The 15,652-nt window shown below is 63.3% G+C and overlaps 1 protein-coding gene across 3 annotated transcripts in view; it reads right to left on the bottom strand.

The window, feature by feature from the left end:
- Positions 1–15,652, bottom strand: part of HSPG2 (heparan sulfate proteoglycan 2) — a 67,865-nt gene that overhangs the window by 11,525 nt on the left and 40,688 nt on the right. For 2 of the 3 annotated variants that reach the window (XM_064172354.1, XM_064172355.1), the window contains 32 exons: positions 15,477–15,596; positions 15,244–15,384; positions 13,830–13,972; positions 13,616–13,751; positions 13,385–13,530; positions 13,163–13,301; positions 12,929–13,083; positions 12,160–12,298; positions 11,854–12,005; positions 10,147–10,285; positions 9,815–9,972; positions 9,293–9,431; positions 9,060–9,211; positions 8,827–8,965; positions 8,597–8,748; positions 8,372–8,510; positions 8,138–8,289; positions 7,915–8,053; positions 7,680–7,831; positions 7,458–7,596; positions 7,240–7,383; positions 7,008–7,142; positions 6,306–6,487; positions 6,019–6,211; positions 5,742–5,921; positions 4,014–4,274; positions 3,736–3,931; positions 3,559–3,656; positions 2,379–2,645; positions 2,185–2,297; positions 596–743; positions 394–510 (listed from right to left, as the gene is read on the bottom strand). In XM_064172354.1, the coding sequence (XP_064028424.1) occupies positions 394–510; positions 596–743; positions 2,185–2,297; positions 2,379–2,645; positions 3,559–3,656; positions 3,736–3,931; positions 4,014–4,274; positions 5,742–5,921; positions 6,019–6,211; positions 6,306–6,487; positions 7,008–7,142; positions 7,240–7,383; positions 7,458–7,596; positions 7,680–7,831; positions 7,915–8,053; positions 8,138–8,289; positions 8,372–8,510; positions 8,597–8,748; positions 8,827–8,965; positions 9,060–9,211; positions 9,293–9,431; positions 9,815–9,972; positions 10,147–10,285; positions 11,854–12,005; positions 12,160–12,298; positions 12,929–13,083; positions 13,163–13,301; positions 13,385–13,530; positions 13,616–13,751; positions 13,830–13,972; positions 15,244–15,384; positions 15,477–15,596 (4,905 nt within the window). The remainder of the gene's footprint in view (positions 1–393; positions 511–595; positions 744–2,184; positions 2,298–2,378; positions 2,646–3,558; positions 3,657–3,735; positions 3,932–4,013; positions 4,275–5,741; positions 5,922–6,018; positions 6,212–6,305; positions 6,488–7,007; positions 7,143–7,239; positions 7,384–7,457; positions 7,597–7,679; positions 7,832–7,914; positions 8,054–8,137; positions 8,290–8,371; positions 8,511–8,596; positions 8,749–8,826; positions 8,966–9,059; positions 9,212–9,292; positions 9,432–9,814; positions 9,973–10,146; positions 10,286–11,853; positions 12,006–12,159; positions 12,299–12,928; positions 13,084–13,162; positions 13,302–13,384; positions 13,531–13,615; positions 13,752–13,829; positions 13,973–15,243; positions 15,385–15,476; positions 15,597–15,652) is intronic. The other variant, XM_064172356.1, reaches the window with a different exon arrangement.

The raw sequence follows: 15,652 nt of genomic DNA, 5'->3' as shown, positions 1-15,652 counted from the left end.
GATGGATGGATGTGGGAGGGATGGATGGACGGGAAATGGATGGATGTGGGATGTTTGGAGGGATGGATGGATGTGGGAGGGCAGGATGGATGGGCAATGGATGGATGTGGGATGTTTGGATGGATGGATGGATGGATGGATGTGGGAGGGCAGGATGGATGGGCAATGGATGGATGTGGGATGTTTGGATGGATGGATGGATGGATGGATGTGGGAGGGCAGGATGGATGGGCAATGGATGGATGTGGGATGTTTGGATGGATGGATGGATGTGGGAGGGATGCACAAGTGCAAAGATGGAGGGATGGATGGAGGGAGAGGGAAGGGAGGAGGAAGGGATGGAGAGGCCAGGGAGGGCACAGGCAGGGGCAGGTGAGGGTCTCTGGTGCTCACCATCGGCAGCGTCCGGCCGGAAGGTGATGAGGATCTCGAACCTCTTGTAGGCATCCTTGATGGTGGGCAGCGGCAGGAAGGAGCGCGGCGTCTGCCCGAAGTAGGGCACCAGGCGCTCTGCAGGGGGACAGGGGTCAGGAGGGGTGAGGGTACCTCCCTCCCTGCCCCCACCCCCTTCGTCTGGCCGTCTGTCTGTCCTCACCTCGGACCTTGAGGACGTAGTAAGCTGTCTCCTGGCCGCGGCGGTTGGCGGCGGTGCAGGCGTAGACGCCGGCGTCCTCGTGGTGCACGGCTGGCAGCGTCAGGACGTTCCCCTCCACCCGGGCACCTGCTGGCAGCTCCCCTTCCAGCTGTGGCAGAGCCAAGGAGGGTGAGCACCTGTAAGGTGCCTTCCACCATCCCACCCCCCCAGTCCCTGCGTAGAATTGTTTGGGTTGGCAAAGCCCTTTCAGGTCATCCAGTCCAAACTACCAAGCCTGCGGCTAACCCACGGCCCTCAGCACCACATCTGCAGCTCTGAAACTCCTCCAGAGATGGGCATTCAACCCCCTCCCTGGGCACTCTGTGCCAGTCTTTGAGAACCCTTTCAGACAAGAAGTTTCTTCCAGTGTCCAACCTAAACCTGCCCTGGTGCAACTCGAGGCCATTTCCTCTTGTCCCACCACATAGGGGCAAGAGTCCAACCCCCACCTGGCTCCTGCCCCCTTGCAGGGAGCTGCAGAAAGCAATGAGGTCTCCCTCAACCTCCTCTTCTCCAGACTCAACCCCCCCCCCCCAGCTCCCTCAGCTGCTCCTCTCCAGCCCTGCTCTCCAGACCCTTCCCCAGCTTCCTTGCCCTTCTCTGGGCCTGCTACAGTTCCTCAATGTCCTTCTTGGAGTGAGGAGCCCAAAACTGAACCCAGGACTCAAGGTGTGACCTCATCAGTGCCCTATCCATGCAGACAATCCCTGTCCTGCTCCTGGTGGCCACACTATTGCTGATCCAAGCTATGACACTCATGGCTGTCTTGGCCATCTGGGCACACTCTGGCTCATCTCCAGCTGCTGCCAACCAGCACCCCCAGATTCTTTTCTGCTGGGCAGTTTCCAGCCACTGTGTCCCCAACCTGGAGCCTTCATGGGGTTGTTATGACCCAAGTGCAGGACCCAGCCCTTGGCCTTAGAATCACAGAATCAAGCAGGTGGGAAGAGAGCTCCAAGCTCACCCAGCCCAACCTAGCACCCAGCCCTGCCCAACCAACCAGACCATGGCACTCAGTGCCCCAGCCAGCCTTGGCTTCAACACCTCCAGCCACACAGACTCCATTACCTCCCTGGGCAGCCCATTCCAATGCCAATCACTCTCTCTGACAACAACTTCCTAACAACAGCCAGCCTCAACCTGCCCTGACACAGCTTCAGCCTGGGGCCCCTTCTTCTGTTGCTGGCTGCCTGGCAGCAGAGCCCAACCCCACCTGGCTACAGCCTCCCTGCAGGCAGCTGCAGGCAGCAGTGAGCTCTGCCCTGAGCCTCCTCTGCTGCAGGCTGCACCCCCCCAGCTCCCTCAGCCTCTCCTCACAGGGCTGTGCTCCAGGCCCCTCCCCAGCCTTGCTGCCCTTCTCTCAACACCTTCCAGCACCTCAACGTCTCCCTTGAACTGTGGAGCCCAGAACTGACCTTGTTAAACTTCATCCCACTGACCTCAGCCCAGCCAGCCAGCCTGGCCAGATCTCTCTGCCCTCCATTAGAGCAACATCCCACCCACCATGGTGCCACCTGTATGCTGCCCGAGGGTGCCTCCCTTCAGCTCACCTTGCTCCAGGTGATCTCTGGCACGGGGAAGCCAGATGCCAAGCAGGGCAAAACAGCCGCAGAACCCACCGAGACCTCCTTCACCTCCGGCTGCCCGGCGATCTGGGGCGTGGCTGGGGGCACACCGAGCTGTCACCACCCCCACGGTGACACCGTGTGTGCCCCACCCCTCAGCTCCACGCCCCCACCCTCACCTTGCACGTGGAGGATGACCTGGGACTGGACGGTGCCCACGGCGTTGGTGGCGGTGCAGCGGTACTGCCCCGCGTCCGCCCGCTCCACCTGCTCGATGGTGAGGGTGCCACCCTGCACCAGCACCCCAGGGCGGATGCGACCCCCCACTTTACTCCAGGTGACATGGGGACGAGGTTCACCCAAGCCCAGGCACTCCAGCTCCACCGCTGTGCCTGCCAGCACCGTCTGCACCGCTGTCCGGATGTTGATCAAGGCCCTGGGGAGAGCTTGGAGGAGGACAGCAGGGTCTTGGGGTGCCCTCCTGGCATGGAGGAGGCATCATGGGCTGAGGGGTCAGAGGGATGGGGAGAAACAGGGTGCTTGAGGGCACTGAGGGGGTGGTGGCTGTGGGCATGGGGATGATGGGATGATGGGATATTCATGGGCATGGGGAAAGATCAGAGGGTTTGGGGTGCCATGGGCATGGGGACAGGTGTGGGTGGGTACCAGGGTGCTCATGGGTTTGGGGAAATATGGGGGATAGTGGAGTGCCCACAGTCTTGGGGAGACATTTGGGGTATTGGGGCACCCATGGGTGTTAAGAGATAAAGGGTACCAGGGTGCTCATGGGTGTGAGGAGAGAAGGGGAGTATCAGGGTGCCAATGGGCGCAGGGAGATATGGAGGTGTACTGCAGTGCCCACAGCTGGTGGGGAGAGACCGAGGGCACTGGGGTGCTTATGAGCACAGGGAGATCTTGGGGGCACTGAGATGCTGATGGGCATCGGCAGATGTGTGGCACCAGGGTGCCCTTGGGTGTGGGGACATAGGGCAACCAGTTGCCCAAGGGCATAGGGAGGGATTGAGGGTATTGGCATGAGGAGTATCAAGCTGCCCATGGGTATTGAGAGATGGGGGTACTGGGGTGCCCCTGGGCATAGGATGACATGGTGAGAAGCCAGGCTGCCCAAGGATGTTGGGAGAGATGGGGGGTACCAGGGTGCCCATTGGTGTGACAAGAAAGAGAGGTACTGGGGTGCATGTGGGTGGGGGAAGACATGAGAGGTACCAGGGTGCCTATGGGCATGGGGACCGGGTCAGAGGGTGCCCCTGGTTTCGGGGAGGTGGTGTGTCCAAGGGTGCCAGTGTTCATGGGGACTGAGAGGTGCCTGCATCCCTGGCACACAGGTGCCATCCCTACCCTGGATGGTTAGGCTGGCCCTGTCCTCCGCCTGCCCGCCTGGCGCGCTGGCACGGCACACGTACACCCCCTGTGCCCCCCACGCCAGCTCCGGTATCCTGCAGGGACACAATCCAGGGGTAGGACCCCACGGGGGACACAGGCAGGGTGTCCCCAGCCCCCGACCCCGCTCCTTACCGCAGCACCCCGTCCCGCACACTGTGGCTGGGGGGCAGCTCCCCATCGACCTTCAGCCACTCCAGACGTGCCCGTGGGTCTCCCGAGACGCTGCAGGAGAACTCGGCAGTGCCACCAACTCCCCTGGCCAGGCTCCCCGGCGTCACCCGGACCGTCAGAGGACCACCAACGGCGTCCCCACCGTAAGCGGCATCACCTGGGCGGGATGCAAAGCCACGATGGTACCCAGCAGAGAGGGCACCCCTGGCACGGGGCAGCCTCATGGTGTGGCAGCTCACCGTGGACAAGCACACGGGCAAAGGTCTCGGCAGTGCCGACACGGTTGGTGACAAGGCAGCGGTAGGTGCCGGCGTCGGCAGGCAGTGCTGGGCTGATGCGGAGGAGGCCGGCGCGGGGTGTGGCTCGTGCCGAGAGGCTGCCGTTGACCTTGTCCCAGGCATAGTCCAGTGGTGGGGTGCCATGGGCCAGGCACTGCACCTGCAGCGCGTCGCCGGCGCGCACCGTGGTCTCCTCCGGCAGGCTGGTGGCGTACGGTGGAGCTGTGGGCATGGTTGGTACCGTCAGCACCTGGCAATGGCCAGGATGTGGCAATGAATGGGTTAAGGGGGCAGTGAATGGGGCAATGGGGCTGAGAATGGGGCAGGAGGGCAGCGAATGGAGCAGTGGGGCAATGAATGGGTTAATATGGCAATGAGCGGGGCAATGGGGCAGTGAATGGGTTAATGGGGCAGTGAATGGGGCAGGAGGGCAGTGAATGGAGCAGTGGGGCAACGAATGGGTTAATATGGCAATGATCAGGGCAGTGGGGCAGTGAATGGGTTAATGGAGCAGTGAATGGGTTAATGGAGCAGTGAATGGGTTAATGGAGCAGTGAATGGGGCAGTGGGGCAATGAATGGGGCAATGAATAGGGCAATGAATGAGGCAGTGTGGCAAGGAATGAGTTAATGTGGCAATGAATAGGGCAGTGGGGCAAGGAATGGGGCCATGACTGGGTGAACAAGGGCAAGGAGGGCACCAGCAGGAGAGTGTAGGGGGCAGACAGGGGTGGGCTTGTGTTGGGATGGATCCATAACAATAAGCACAAATGGGGAACTCTGGGAGAAGATGAAAAGGAGGATGTGAGTTGGGATGGACCAGAGAGGGACGGATCCATGAGGAGAGGGTGGATGGAGTGGTGTGAGCAGACACAGGGAGATGAGTGTGAGGTGGGCTGGACAAGTGGCAGATGGACACACAAGGAAGGGACGTGTGGAGAAGTCTGAGAGCAGAGGGAGAGATGGGTGTGAGCTGAGATGGACCAGGGATGGGTGGATCCAGCAGGAAGGGACGGGTGGATCCAGCAGGAAGGGATGGGTGGATCCAGCAGGAAGGGATGACTGGAGTTAGGAAATGAAGAGCTGGGCATGTGCTGGGATAGCTGAGTAACATGAATCCACCAGGAGGGTATGGATGCAGGGCTGTGAGAGGAGATGAGGTGGATATGATCTAGGATGCATGAGTGATGGATGAATCTCCAAGGAAGGAGTGGATGGGGAAGTTTCAGGGAAGATGGGGAGATGGATGTGAGATGAGATATGAGATGAAGATGAGATAAGGATGAGGGTAAGATGAGGATGAGACGGATGAATCCACGAGGAAGGGGTGGATGTAAGGATGTGGGCACACACGGAGAGGTAGGTATGAGCTGGGACGCGTGAGTGGTGGATGAGCCCCTAGGGGACGGATGGAGGACAGAGCAGAAGCAGAGATGAATGTGCATAGGAATGGGACAAGCAGATGGACACCTCCATGGGAAGGGCTGGAAGGTGGAGCTGGAGAGGAGGATGAGTGTGGGATGGAGTGAGGTGGATCCATGAGGAAGGGCTTGATGGGAGGGTGAGAGCAGCAGTGGAGATGGCCACGTGCAGAGAAAGGATGGAGAGGAGCCAAAGACAGGCGATGGCAACAGCAGGGGCAAAGGTGGAGGTGGCAGGAGGGACCCAGGGCCACCCCGTCCACCCTTACTCTCCACGTCGAGGGTGACGAAGGCCTCGGTGTGCCCGGCAGGGCTGCTGGCGTTGCAGATGTACTGGCCTGAGTCCTGCTGCGCCGCGCGGGGGATGACCAAGCTGCCGTTGACCACCCGGTGCTGCCAGGGCAGCGGTGCCCGCAGCTTTGACCATTCAATCTGCGGCGGCGGGTCACCTACGGGCGATGCCAGCGCCACTGCCATGAGGGCAGGGCGGGCACGGTGAAGGATATCCACCCCCACTGCCACCACCCTTCTCCACCCTCCCTGTACCTCTGGCCGTGCAGTGCAGTGTGGCAGTTTCCCCAGCCACCACGGTGACGCTGTTGGGCACGGTGACCTCGGGGGCACCTGGGTGCCGCAGCGCCGGCTCCACGGTGATGTCCACCCGCGCCTGTGCTGAGCCCAGGGCGCTGTGTGCCGTGCAGACATAGGTCCCAGCGTGCTCCGGCTTGGCTGGTGAGAGCTGGTGGAGATGGGATGAGTTGGGTGGTGAGCACCCAGGGGAACCCAGCAGCACCCAGTGGTGCCCAGTGGCACCCCGAGGTGACCCTGCTGACCTGCAGGATGGCCTGGCTGTCCATGTGCAGCAGCGTTTGGTGCTCCACCTTCTGTCGGGAGCCTGCACGGCTCCAGCGCACCAGTGGCCGTGGCTCACCCCGGCCAAGGCACTCCACACTGAGGGACTTGCCCTCCTTCACCGTCACAGGGCCTGGTGGCATCACCGACACGGTGGGGGCACCTGGGGAAGGAGGACATCAACATGGGGATGGGGACACCACCACTGAGGATGTTGACATGGCCACAGGGACACCATCAAGCCAGGATGTGAGGAGTATCTGGAGCACTGTGGAGCACAGCCACAGGGCTGTGGATAGGGGCAGGGACATCGCCACCCTAGGAGCATCTGGAGCCTATGGAAGACATCAGTGTGGGGGCAGGGACACCACCACCCTGGGAGCATCTGGAGCCTATGGAGGACATTAGCATGGTGGCAGGGACACCACCACCCTGGGAGCATCTGGAGCCTGTGGAGGACATTAGCATGGTGGCAGGGACACCGCCACCCTGGGAGCATCTGGAGCCTGTGGTGGACACCAGTGTGGGGGCAGGGATATCACAACCCCAGGGCACGGGGACATGGGCACCATCACTCCAGGAACACCTGAAGCATGCAGAGGACATGGGGCTGAGGACACCACCAGCCTGGGGAATCTGAAGCACACAAGGATTGGGCCAGGGCCACCTCAGCCACCTCATACCTTGCACCAGGAGGTTGACAACACTGCTGGCGACGCCGAAGCGGTTGGAGGCCACGCAGTGGTAGGCGCCCTGGTTCCCCACGTGGGCACGGGTGATGGAGATGACTGAGCCATTGCTGCTGATCTTCACATTGTCTGGGCAAGGAGGAGCCATCAACAGCAGAGTCACCCTGGGGACTGCGCTGGGGTCACCCTGGGGACAGTGCCAAAGTCACCCTGGGGACCATCATACCTTGGAGGTGTTGTCCGGGCCCCATCCTCCAAGTGATGTTGATGGGCTGGGCGCCGTCATGGACGCGGCACTTGAAGGTGGCATCCTCGCCCGGTGCCACTGCCATGCTGTGCGGGTCGATGGAGATGATAGGGCTCTGCAGACCTGCAGGGACAAACGCTCCACTGAGGTCACCCTCGTCCCCCTGCTCCCCCCAGCGAGCCTGTGGCCACACTCACGGTAGCTGGAGCTGTCTCGGGAGGTGACGGTGACGGCGACGGAGGCCTCGCGGGCGGCGCTGCCCGTGTCGGCCCGGCACACGTACTCCCCAGAGTCGGCCACGGAGAGCTGGGACAGCCGCAGGCGGGACCCTGACACCTGGGGACGCGATGGCAGCAGGCAGTGACATCAACCACCCGCCCACGGCCACTGCTCCCCGCTCCACCTGTGTGCCCACCTACCTGGTGCTTGGCTGGGAGGGACCCACCACGCTTGTACCAGGTGACAGTGGCCTGTCCCTCGCCGGCCACCACGCAGTCCAGGTCCAGGGTCTGTCCCTCGGTGACAGAGGACGCCGAGGACTCGATGCGGATAGGGGGCCTGATGCCGGTGGCTGCGTGGGCAGAGTTGGGGGTAAATGTCCCCACCGGCCCCTGGCACCGGTAGGGACCTGGCCCGGCCAAGGGTGGCACTCACGGTGGGATGGGTTGCCTCCGTCATCGATGGTGACGACGAGGGACGTCTCCTGCGTGACGCCTGCCAACGTCACCCTGCACACGTACTCCCCGGAGTCCGCCGCCGTCACCTGCGGGATGCGCAGGCGCGTGCCCGACACCTGGGAGGGGACAGTGTGGGGCCAGGTCAGCACCAGAGAGCAGGGGACAGGAAGAATCCGGTGTGGTCCCTCTCTGTGCCCTACCTGGTGGCCAGCGGGCAAGGAGCCACCGCGCTTGTACCACGTGACAGTGACAGGGCCGGATCCTGCCACCACACAGTCGAGGTCCAGGGTCTGTCCCTCAGCGATGGCCGAGGATGAGGACTCAATGCGGAGGGGCTGCGACACGCCGGGGGCTGGAGGGGACAGGGAAAGGGACGTTGGTCACTGAGGTGGCACCCACCTGTGCCCAAGCTCTGCCCTCTTGCTCACACTCACCGTAATAGGTGCCGGCACTGCTGGGCACGGTGACAATGACAGAGGCCTCCTGGGTGGCAGTGCCCAGGGTGACTCGGCACACGTACTCCCCCGAATCCGCCACCGCCACCTGTGACAGGCGCAGGCGGGTCCCGGACACCTGGGGAGGTGACAAGTCGGGGACACATCAGCTGCCTGACGTGGGGCTGCACCCTGCAGGGTGATGTCACCTCCTCAATGTCCCACCTGGCTGTTGGGAGGCAGAGCCCCACCGCGCCGGTACCAGGTGACATGGGGGTGACCCTGTCCTGCCACCATGCAGTTGAGGTCCAGGGTCTGTCCCTCGGTGACGGCGGCAGACGAGGTCTCGATCCGCACCGGCGGTGTGACACCAACGGCTGGGGGTGGCAGTGGGGTCAGCAGGGGCAGCCATCACGTCCCCATCATGTCCCCGTGTCACCTCCCAGCCCCAGTACCGTAAGAGGAGCCAGCGCCAGTCTGGATGGTGACGATGAGGGAGGTCTCATGTGTGACACCGCCCGATGCCACCCTGCACACGTACTCCCCCGAGTCAGCTGCCGTCACCTGGGGGATGCGCAGGCGTGTGCCCGACACCTGAGGGGGTGACACGTGAGGAGAGGACACGAAGCCTTCCAAACACCCCAAAATCCCTTTTTTAACCCCAAAATGCTCCCCCAGAGTCCCCTACCTGGTGCTTGGCCGGCAGGGACTCCCCACGCTTGTACCAGGTGACAGTGGCCTGACCCTGCCCAGCCACGATGCAGTTGAGGTCCAAGGTCTGCCCCTCAGCCACGGAGGAGGAGGAGGACTCGATGCGCAGCGGGGGGGTGACACCAGCAGCTGGGGACACAGATGGGAGGGTCACGCCAAGGGCCGTGGCGCGATCGCCTGTCCCCCTGTCCCTTCCTGGTCCCCACTCACGGTAGGTGCTGGCACCGCTGGGCTGGATTGTCACCTCGATGGAGACCTCCTTGGTGGTGGCCCCGCTGGTCACCCTGCACACGTACTCGCCGGAGTCGGCAGCTGTCACCTGCAGCAGCCGCAGCCGCGAGCCCGACATCTGCGGGGAGGGGACACAGGGCTCAGCACAGCCACCCCAGCTGGCACAGGGACAGCAGCAGCTGCACGCAGCCATCTGGGCGTGCACAAGGCCACCTGAGCTTGTATGTGACCACTGGAGGCTTCCATGAGGCCACTTGGGCTTGCACAAGGTCACCTGGCTGTGCATGAGGTCACTTGGGTGTGCATGGGGCCACTTGGGCTTGCATGTGCCACCTGGGCGTGCATGGGGCCAGCTGACCTTGCACAGGGCCACCAGCACTTGCACAAGGCAATCTGACCTTGCATGGGGCCACTTTGGGCTATTTGACCTTGCACAGAGCCATGGGCCCAGGGCCACCCCAACCACCCCACCTTAGTGACACTTTCTTCAGTATGCCCTACCTGGTGCCTGGCTGGCAGGGCCCCCCCGCGCTTGTACCAGGTGACAGTGGCCTGCGTGGGGCTGGCGATGACGCAGTTGAGGTCCAGGGTCTGGCCCTCGGCCACAGCAGATGTCAAGGAGGAGGACTCGATGCGCAGAGGGGTGGTGCTGGCCGGCGCTGGGGACAGAGACGCCTTAGACACTGTGGCAAGCACCACCTGTGACCCACCCCGGGGACACCAGGAGCCCAGGAAGGCTTCCCCGGGCAGGGACTGGCTGCAGAGCCAGGGGCACGAAGGGCACAGCCACCCGCCCGCGCCTCACCTCCCGCTCCTCCCCCGCCCCCACTCACGGTAGGTGCTGGCACCGCTGGGCTGGATTGTCACCACCATGGAGGTTTCGCGGGTGGTGGCCCCGCTGCTCACCCTGCACACGTACTCGCCAGAGTCAGCCGCTGTCACCTGCAGCAGCCGCAGCCGCGAGCCCGACACCTGCGCGGAGGGGACACAGGGACACTTGGGCTGCCATGGCCACCTGGGCCAGCACAGGGACAGCTGGGCTGCCATTGCCACCTGGGCCAGCACAGGGATAGTTGGGCTGCCATTGCCACCTGGGCTTGCACAGGGACACTTGGGCTGCCACGGCCACCTGGGTTTGCACAGGGACACTTGGGCTGCTGGGCCAGCACAGGGACACTTGGGCTGCCATGGCCACCTGGGCTAGCACAGGGACACTTGGGCTGCTGGGCCAGCACAGGGCCACTTGGGCTGCCATGGCCACCTGGGCCAGCACAGGGACACTTGGGCTGCCATGGCCACCTGGGTTAGCACAAGCTCCCTGGGCTGCCCAGAAGTCACCTGAGCTTGCAAGGACCACCTGGACTTGCATGGGGTTACACAACACAGGTGGCCGAATGCAGTGGACCACAGTGGCTACTTGCATAGGCTACTTGAGCTTGTTTGGAGACACCAGGGCTGGCATGGGGGCTTCTAGGCTTACTTAAGGCCACCTCACCTTCCATAGGGCCACCAGAGCTTGCACAGGACCACTTGGGCTTGCATGGGCTACCAGGGCTTGAATGGGCCATCAGGGCACAAATGAACCACTTGGGCATGGATGGACAACCTGGGCTTGGATGGGCCACCTGGGCTTGGATGGACCACTTGGGCTTGGATGGACCACCTGGGCTTGGATGGGCCACCTGGGCTTGAATGGGCCACCTGGGCTTGAATGGACCACTTGGGCTTGAATGGGCCACCTGGGCTTGGATGAACCACCTGGGCTTGGATGGACCACTTGGGCTTGGATGGGCCACCTGGGCTTGGATGGGCCACCTGGGCTTGGATGAACCACCTGGGCTTGGATGGGCTACCAGGGCTAGCATGGGGCCTCCCTGGACTTGCATGAGGCCACCTGACCTTGAGTGGGGCCACTTAGTCTTACCAAGCACTGCAGGTCAATCCCAACCCTCCCCTCCTGGGGACACAGAATGGTTTAGGTCGGAAGGGAGCTCAAAGCTCAGCCACTTCCAACCCTCTGCCACAGGCAGGGACACCTCCCACTGGAACAGGTCACTCAAGGCCTCATCCAGCCTGATCCTGAGCACCTCCAGGGAGGTTGTGGAGCACAGAAGCACCCAATGTGATCTTTGATCACATTGGGTGCTTCTGTGCTCCACAACCTCCCTGGGAAACCTCTGCCACTGTCTCACCACCCTCAACCTGTGCCAGTGTCTCACCACCCTCAACCTCTGCCAGTCTCTCACCATCCTCAACCTGTGCCAGTCTCTCACCACCCTCCCTGCAAACAACTTCTTCCTCACATCCACTTTCAACCTCCCCTCTGCCACTTCAAACCCATTCCTCCTCCTCCTGCCATTCCCAGACCTTCTCAATAGTCCCTCCCCAGCCCTCCTGCAGCCCCCTGCACATCCTGCAAGGCCACTCCAAGCTCTCCTCCAAGCCTTCTCCTCTCCAGCCTGCACAGCCCCAACTCTCTCAGCCTGTGCTCAGAGCAGAGCTGCTGCAGCCCTCTCAGCATCTCTGTCTGTGTCCCCTACCTGGTGCTTGGCCGGCAGGGACCCCCCGCGCTTGTACCAGGTGACAGTGGCCTGCGTGGGGCTGGCGATGACACAGTTGAGGTCCAGGGTCTGGCCCTCGGCCACGGTGGAGGAGGGGGACTCGATGCGCAGAGGGGTGGTGCCAGCCGGCGCTGGGGACAGAGACAAGAGGGTGACACTGGTGACAGTGGCAGCGCCTTGCTGGCACTGGCGCAGGCTTGGCTCGGTGCTGTGGCACACGGTGACATCTCCACCCCACCCTTCACCTCCCCCCCACCGGAACTGTCGCCCCCTGCCCCCACTCACGGTAGGCGCTGGCACCGCTGGGCTGGATCGTCACCACGACAGCGGTTTCGCGGGCGGTGGCCCCGCTGCTCACCCTGCACACGTACTCGCCCGAGTCAGCCGCCGCCACCTGCAGCAGCCGCAGCCGCGAGCCCGACATCTGCGCGGAGGGGACACCTGGGCTAGCATGGAGCCACCTGGGCTAGTGTGAGGGCACCTGAGCTAGCAGGAGGGCACCTGAGCTAGCATGGAGCCACCTGGGCTAGCATGAGGGCACCTGAGCTAGCACTAGGACACCTGAGCTAGCATGAGGGCACCTGGGCTAGCATGGAGCCACCTGAGCTAGTGTGAGGGCACCTGGGTTAGCATGGAGCCACCTGGGCTAGTGTGAGGGCACCTGAGCTAGCACGAGGGCACCTGAGCTAGCATGGAGCCACCTGAGCTTGCATGGAGCCACCTGTGCTAGTATGGAGCCACCTGAGCTTGTATGAGGGCACCTGAGCTTGCATGGAGCCACCTGGGCTAGCATGAGGGCACATGGGCTAGCATGGAGCCATCTGAGCTAGCATGGAGCTACCTGAGCTAGCATGGAGCCACCTGAGCTTGTACGGAGCCACCTGAGCTAGCATGAGGCCACCTGAGCTAGCCTGGAGCCACCTGGGCATGCACAGATCCACCTGAGCTGGCATGAGGCCACCTGGGCTTGCACGCTGCCACCAGAGACTGCAAGGAGCCATGAGTCAACCCAACACCCATGGCCTTGGTGACACCCCCCTGTGGTGTCCCCTACCTGATGCTTGGCCGGGAGAGAGCCTCCTCGCTTGTACCAGGTGACAGTGGCCTGCCCCTGCCCGGCCACCACGCAGTTGAGGTCCAGGCTCTGTCCCTCCGCCACGGTGGACGAGGAGGCCTCGATCCGGACGGGGACGCCTGAAGCCGATGGCCCTGCGAGGAGGGGCACGGAGCTGTCACCACCTGCCTGGGCCCAGCGTGTCCCCACCGGTGCCACCAAGCCTGGTCTCACCGTAGGACGAGCTGGACCCGGGCACAACGGTGACAACGACGGAGGCCTCGCGGACGCTGGCGCCCAGGCTGGCGCGGCACACATACTCCCCAGCATCGGCTGCCGCCACGTGGGGCACACGGAGCCGGGACCCTGAAACCTGCGGGTGGGGACAGCCTTCAGTGCCACACAGTGCAGGACAGGGTGGCACCAGGGCTGCTGCTCATGCTGCCTGTGCCCTACCTGGTGCCCGGCAGGCAAGGAGCCACCGCGCTTGTACCACGTCACGACGGCAGAGCCAGGTCCTGCCACCACGCAGTCGAGGTCCAGGGTCTGGCCCTCGGTGACAGAGGGGGACGAGGACTCGATGCGGACGGGTGCTGCCATCCCTGCCAGGGGACGTGCGGTGGGTTGTGGCTCCCTCTCTCCCCCAAACCATCCCTGAGCCACGGCAGCGTGCCCCAACTGCCTCACCTGGCACCACGGCCACCTCGATGGCAGCACGGGCCATGCCAGCGGCACTGGTGCCCACGCAGAGGTAGATGCCCCCATCGGCGGGTGTCACAGCGGGGATGACCAGTGTGGCAATGTCACCCTGCTCGGCGCGGGACTGCGGCACGGGGGTGGGTGTGAGTGGCACCTCAGTGCACCCACACCCCTTCCCAGAGCACCCATGGGTGCAGCTCACCTGCGGTGGCAGGGTGCCCCCCTGCTTCTCCCAGGTGATGGTGGCAGTAGGTGACCCTGAGACACGGCAGTAGAGCCGCACGGTGGAGCCCTCCTGCACCTCTGTCCGCTCCGGGCTCACCTGCACCTGGGGACCGCCAGGCCCTGTAGAGACAGGGGTGAGGGTGGCACCACCGAGTGTGGGGGCAGTGGAGATGATGGAGGGGGCATGAGTGATGGAGGTGATGGGGCTGACGGGGACACCAGAGATGATCATAGAGCCATAGAATGAAGCAGGTTGGCAGAGAGCTCCAAGCTCAGCCAGCCCAACCTAGCACCCAGCCCTGCCCAACCAACCAGACCATGGCACTCAGTGCCCCAGCCAGCCTTGGCTGCAACACCTCCAGCCACACAGACTCCACCACCTCCCTGGGCAGCCCATTCCAATGCCAATCACTCTCTCTGACAACAACTTCCTAACAACATCCAGCCTCAACCTGCCCTGCCACAGCTCCAGGCTGTGTCCCCTTCTTCTGTCCCTGGCTGCCTGGCAGCAGAGCCCAACCCCACCTGGCTACAGCCTCCCTGCAGGCAGCTGCAGACAGCAATGAGCTCTGCCCTGAGCCTCCTCTGCTGCAGGCTGCACCCCCCCAGCTCCCTCAGCCTCTCCTCACAGGGCTCTGCTCCAGGCCCCTCCCCAGCCTTGCTGCCCTTCTCTCAACACCTTCCAGCACCTCAACATCTCTCTGCAATTCAGCAGCCCAGAACTGGACACAGCACTCCAGGGGTGGCCTGAGCAGTGCTGAGTACAGGGGCACAAGAACCTCCCTTGTCCTGCTGCCCACACTGCTCCTGAGCCAGCCCAGGATGCCATTGGCTCTGCTGCCCACCTGGGCACTGCTGCCTCCTCTGCAGCTCCTCTCTCCCAGCACCCCCAGGGCCCTCTCTGCCTGGCTGCTCTCAGCCACTCTGGCCCCAGCCTGTAGTGCTGCTTGGGGTTGTTGTGGCCAAAGAGCAGAACCCTGCCCTTGGCCTTGTTCAGTCTCATCCCCTTGGCCTCTGCCCACCCATGCAGCCTGGCCAGGTCCCTCTGCAGGGCTCTGCTACCCTCCAACAGCTCCACAGCTGCTCCTAGCTTGGTGTCATCTGCAAACTCACTGCTGCTGGACTCAATCCCCTGCTCCAGATCATCAATAAAGATATTCAACAGGACTGTACCCGGCACTGATCCCTGGGGCACACCACTGGTGCCAGCTGCCAGCTGGCTGTGGCACCATTCACTACCACTCCCTGGGCCCTGCCCTCCAGCCTGTTCTTGACCCATATCAGAGTCAATCTGTCCCAGCCAGGAGCTGTCAGCTCCTGCATCATCACGGGACAGTGTGGCAGATGGGGCTGACAGAGATGATGATGATGATGATCTCAGCTCTGCTCACCTTGCACGTGGAGGAAGGCCCTTGCCGTGTGCTGCCCGGCGCTGCTGTGTGCCCGGCAGGCATAGTGCCCCTCGTCGGCAGGCTCCACGGCTCCGATCCGCAGCGTCCCGCCCTGCACCACCGCCCGCGGCGGCAGCGAGCCTGCGGGAGAACAGCAGCCAGGGTCACCGCTGGGCACTGTGTCCCCAAACCCAGTGCCAACCTCCCCCCTCCCAAACCCAGCGGGCACCTACCGAGCCACTCGAGGGTGGGCGGGGGGTTGCCGGTGCCCAGGCAGCGGAACTCGGCCGGCTGCCCAGGTGCCACACTCAGCTGCGCCGGCTCCACGGTGGCGGTGGGGGCAGCGGTGCCAGCTGCGGTGAGATGCGGGGTGGAGGGCTCAGGGTGTGCTGGGCACCCCCCACCACGG

Source organism: Pogoniulus pusillus, chromosome 36, assembly GCF_015220805.1.
Source record: "Pogoniulus pusillus isolate bPogPus1 chromosome 36, bPogPus1.pri, whole genome shotgun sequence".
Lineage (NCBI taxonomy): Eukaryota > Metazoa > Chordata > Aves > Piciformes > Lybiidae > Pogoniulus > Pogoniulus pusillus.
The sequence above is the reverse complement of the archived record's forward strand: the minus strand, read 5'-3'. Positions and strand labels throughout refer to the sequence as shown.